This window comes from Cynara cardunculus, assembly GCF_001531365.2.
Source record: "Cynara cardunculus var. scolymus isolate 2C chromosome LG 10, CcrdV1, whole genome shotgun sequence".
NCBI lineage: Eukaryota > Viridiplantae > Streptophyta > Magnoliopsida > Asterales > Asteraceae > Cynara > Cynara cardunculus.
The window spans coordinates 24706168-24711327 of record NC_037537.1 but is presented as its reverse complement, the minus strand read 5'-3'; the positions used below and the strand labels follow the sequence as shown (position 1 = coordinate 24711327).

Genomic DNA, 5160 nt, shown 5'->3' with positions numbered 1-5160 from the left:
TTATTTAGGGCATCTCAAATTCAACATTAAAAATACAAAAATAAATGTATTTTCATCTTCAATCCTACGCTAAAACACTAAAAATTATGGAGGTCTTTTAATTATATATCTTGAGATCAATAAAGTTGGTCTCTATAACTAATATATTAATTTAATATTAAGTTTTTATAATTATATATATGACTTGAGATAATGTGAGACCAAGGGTTTTTCGTGAGACCCGCAAGACCAATTCTCAACCATTGGATTAGATTTATAATCTAAATATTCATAATCACAAAATTGTCACGAGACTTCTCAATAATCACAAAATTGTCACCCTGCAACTTTAGATGATCAGATCATTAGATTTTAAAGTTGATCAATGAATATAAATTGATCTTACGGGTCTCACAAAAAACCTTTGATCTCACATGAACCCAACCCTAAAGGATGTGAGGTTCTTATAAAAACTCTCCACAAATACTGGTTTTGTAAGAAACTACAATTTTTACTTATAAGAATCTTACATTTAAGATGCTTTTAGTTACCGAACACATCAAAGAACCGCAACCATAAAAACCTAATTCATGAAATAAATACAATCATAGCGCTATAACTCGATAAAAAACCCAACCATAAAAACAATTTCCGTTGAATTTTCAAAAAGAAAAAAAGACTAAAGGGGTCGCTTACCCAATTGCTTACCCGGTAAACGTTTATCGATATGAGTCAACACTATGATTTATTTTGATGCGTAAGATTTTAGTACATCAAAACATATCGAATGCAATAATTTACTGGATAAACGTTTACCTTGGTAAGAGTCGTCATCTTCACTTTTCGGGTAAGACTCTCAATCATTCGCATCGCTCTTACCCGGTAAGATTCTTGGCCCTTCTCATGTTTATCTGATGAAAAAATTTATCCGATAAACACTTACCAATCGGCCCCTTCTCATGTTTATCTAATGAAAAAATTTATCCGATAAACACTTACCAATCAGCCCTTAAGAGAGTTAAAAACACCTACCAGATAAACATGTAATTTACTTTAAAATCAATTTTATCGTAATAATTTTTTTTTTAATTATAGGATATTGAATTATAAAATTGGAAAAAAAAAGAAAAAGAAAAAACAAAAATTTACTGCAACTGTCTGCAGCTCCTGTCTGTCCAACTTAAAACTTCTTTCTCTCTCATCTCTTGCTTTTTTGGCCGTCACATCTTTCCTTTCTTCCCGATTAATATCCGGATAAAACCGGCCCTACGTCGCCGTTTCAATGGCTTCACCGCACACTCCGGCAACATCTCCGTCGGCGTTGTCGTTCTCCACCGATTCCGATCGTCACGGCCGCTCTAAAACAGGCAAAGCTCAAATGTGCCTTTTGAAGATCCTCCGAATCATTTCGCTTTTCCCCGCCGTTGATGTTTCGCTTAAGCAACGTTCAAGTCATGGTAGTCATGGAAGTTGTGAAAACAAAGAGTTTGATGTTGATCTCAACATCGGTTTAGGTGCTTCGAAAGAGATTGAACCATTAGAGTATCCGCCGCTGCTGGCGACAGGCGGTGCCAATTGTGAAGATTGCGTGTTTACGAAGAATAATCGGCGCAAAATCGATTTGTTTTTAGAGGAAAAACAGGAACCGGTTGAGGAGGAGAGAACRACGGAGMACTCGGAGATCTCGCATGTCGGAGATCAGAGCTCCGGAATAGATTGTAATGGATGCTCTGAAGAAGTTGGAGAAAAAACAAGAGATGAAGGATACCTAGATTTGTTAATCGAAGCCGCGCAATTGATCCTCGGCGATGAGTGCGAGCCTCATACTAACAAAACAGAGACGTCGTTCAACTACGTGGAGTCATCGACGGCGGCGGAGAAACGAGGAGGAATGAAACGGAAGAAGTATTGTTGGACGACGACAGCGGCGTCAGAGGAGTGGTACGCGGAGTTCGAGGATACATCACCGGTGGTGAAATCAAAGCGCGGCCGGAATCAGGTGTTGCCGTTCAAATACAGAGATTCCATTCTCGAGCCGTTGGTACCGCGGACGTCGTCGCGTCACAGATCAAACAATGGCGGAGCATTCCCGTCGAAACGAAGGTCAAAATAGTAAATAGACGCACCAACCTCCAAGAAGAAACCCGAAATATATTTATTACAGTAGTGATATCATCTTCTTTTCTTTTTGGTAATTTATTTTTCCAGAATAATCGCAATGCTGTAACAGTTTGTACGTCGTGGATCGATTGTTGTACATTATTCTGGATTTGTCATTTTTGGCTCTTAGAAAAGTTACTTTTGTTTCTTTACAACTTTTTTTTTTTAATAACATGAAATTTACAAAATCAATTTTATAAACATTTTATATATATACATGTGAAAAAAGCCCAAGTCCGAAGTCTACTCCGGCATTGGCCCGTGGCTGGCCCGAAAAAATCCATGTCTCATATGATTTTCATGTCAAATAGACAGGAACAGAGTGAGACAAAATGAAATAAACTTATATTTTGTCAATATAACCTCAAAATAAAACTTAATTTTTTTTTAAAACATCAAATAGTTCTTCCTTTTACATTTTATTCATTTTTTAAATTTTATTTATTGTATTTTATGTTTCTTAAATTTTCATTTTACTGTTCTCAGAATATTATTTTTATACGGTTTCTATATTTTTATTAATTCATGTACTTTATTATATATTTATAATAATAAATAATGTAGAAAAGAGATATAAATAAAAATTGGAAACTATATAAACTTTTTATTTATGGGCCGTTTACCTAAACACTTATCCGGTAAGCAATTGCCGGTAAAATTTAACACTATCGCTTACTTACCGGGTAAGATTTTATTCACTAAAACGCATCGTATGCAACAATTTATCCTGGTAAGCGCTAACCATGGTAAAAGTCCCCGTCCTCGCTTACCGGGTAAGACTCGATTCTTGCCTTCGCTCTTATCGGGTAAGATTTTTAGTCTTTGTCATATTCATCCGGTAAAGTAAAGTGACTTGGTAAGTGCTTACCTAGGTAAGCGTTTGGTAACTGACACCTTAGTGTCATTTTAATTTTGACGAAAACTTTCTGATGATATATATTTTGTTATAACAAATAATTATTCTATTGTAATTTAATAAATAACATAAATTAATTAAAATAATAAAGTCATTAGGGTAAATTGATCATTTTACTTGTTCTGTTCTGTTCTGTTCTGTTTTATCTTACCAAATGTTGAACAGTTGTTCTATCCGTCCTGTTCTATTCTGTCATGTCATATTCTGTCTGGACATCAAACACACCCTTAGGAATCGTTTACCAAACGTCTATCTGAGTAAGCATTTACCAAATCACATTACCTTATCGAATGAATATGACAAGAACCAAGAATATTATCCGGTAAAAACGAAGGCAAGGACCAAGAGTCTTACCCAATAAGTGATGGCAACGACTGTGGACTAAAATCTTACCCGTTATATAAATGATAATGTTGAATTTTACCTGTAAACACTTAACTGAGTAAACGATTGAAAAAGCGGCCCTTTAGTCTCTCAAATCCCAATCAAGCTGAATTTTTGGAGGCTAAGCCCGGTCCGAAGAAGTTCAGTCCGAGAAAGCCGAATTAATCTTGTTATGAAAAAAGCCTGATAGGGTCTTTATTCAACCCCAAAGGTGTGGTTCAACCAAAGCATGGACCTTTATTCTATGTATGGTAAAATCTTGTGTTTTTCTTATTTATAAATTAAAATAAAATGTGTTACATATTTTTAGATAGCGTACTTTTATTTGAGCACGTTGCACATATGGTTATTTATTTTAGTACTTGTATAAAAGGCTCTTGATTTTTCAAAATGGTAGTTTCCCTTTATTTATTGTAAACAAGTCGTATTATTATAGAATGGTACACTCCATGCTTGGCCTTTGTGGTTTATAAATGGTACGGATTTAATGTGATAAAGCATTTTATAATGTCTTTGGTCCCTTGCTCAAATTTTATTTAAAATATTTTCTGTTGGTCTAGTTTATTAGGATATTTTAGTCTTTTTACTTATTTTGTATCAAAAAGATTTAAAAAATTGGTGACATGTGTTAGGTGCCGTTTACATATTGTTTGCCCGGGTAAATGTTTATCGGTAAAATTTAATGTTATCACTTAGTTATTTGGTAAGATTTTATATCACCAAAACGATATTGTATACAACAATTTATTCGGTAAACGTTAACCGTGGTAAGAGTCGTCGCCCTCACTTATCGGGTAAGACTCCAAGGGGCTGTTTACCCAAATGCTCACCCAGTAAGTACTTACTTATAGGAGTCAACACTATAATACATTTCAGATAAAACTTACCACAAATTAGGCATAATTGTAGTAAATCTGACTGAAACAAAGCAGTTTTTAAAGATTGAAACAACTCCAATTGTAAATTTGTAATACCTGAAATAGGCTACAGTAAGAAAATTATCAAATAAAGCACAAAAAATTGAAGGAAGAACTCCAAGAACAAAGGTTCTCTTTATTCTCTCTGTCTCACAGTAGCTTTTGGCCACCCCTGTGACTGTGACTGACTATGGTGATCTTAAGATTATGTGCAACCAAAATATTGGAACATGAATGATATATAGTACGTATGCATGTAGTCGTGGAATTATGGACATAAAAAGACTTTACAGGGTACCATTTACTCGAACATGATAAGGTGGTCCCCGACAGACGATTGGCTCATCATGTGAAACAGAACGTGCACGAGCCCTCAGAATGTCATTAGGCTCATCTATTACCGCAGCAGCCAACAATGTGTACTCACCCGGAATGAAGAAATAAAGAGAGAAAGAATGTTTAATTTCCTCGAGTGGAGGAATGTCCACCTTCACACCGATCAAAGTACCTAGCGTAAACACCAGAATCGAACACATGATGCACTTGTCAAGCATATAATCTATACTATATTATAATACATTTGGCTAAAACTCTTAAAAACTCTTAAAAACTCTTAAACTCTTAATCTCTTAAACTCTTAAACCCGCTCATCCCTAAACGATTTCATCTCTATCCGATTTCATCCCATAACTGAATTCGCGTAGCTAACTGCAGATAAACACAATCCAATACAGGATAAACATCTCATTTTAAATATAAAAAATCTAAAATATAATTAGGATAATCATTGAGTTCTAACAAAAT

The 5160-nt window shown here is 34.8% G+C and overlaps 1 protein-coding gene across 1 annotated transcript in view; it reads right to left on the bottom strand.

Annotated features, from left to right (window-relative positions):
- Positions 1-4519: 4519 nt before the first annotated feature.
- The window catches only part of LOC112519855 (trafficking protein particle complex II-specific subunit 120 homolog), an 18825-nt gene continuing 18184 nt past the window's right edge, over positions 4520-5160 (bottom strand). The window contains exon 10 of the mRNA XM_025128164.1: positions 4520-4864. Coding sequence (XP_024983932.1) covers positions 4644-4864 — 221 coding nt within the window. The 3' untranslated portion in view covers positions 4520-4643. The remainder of the gene's footprint in view (positions 4865-5160) is intronic.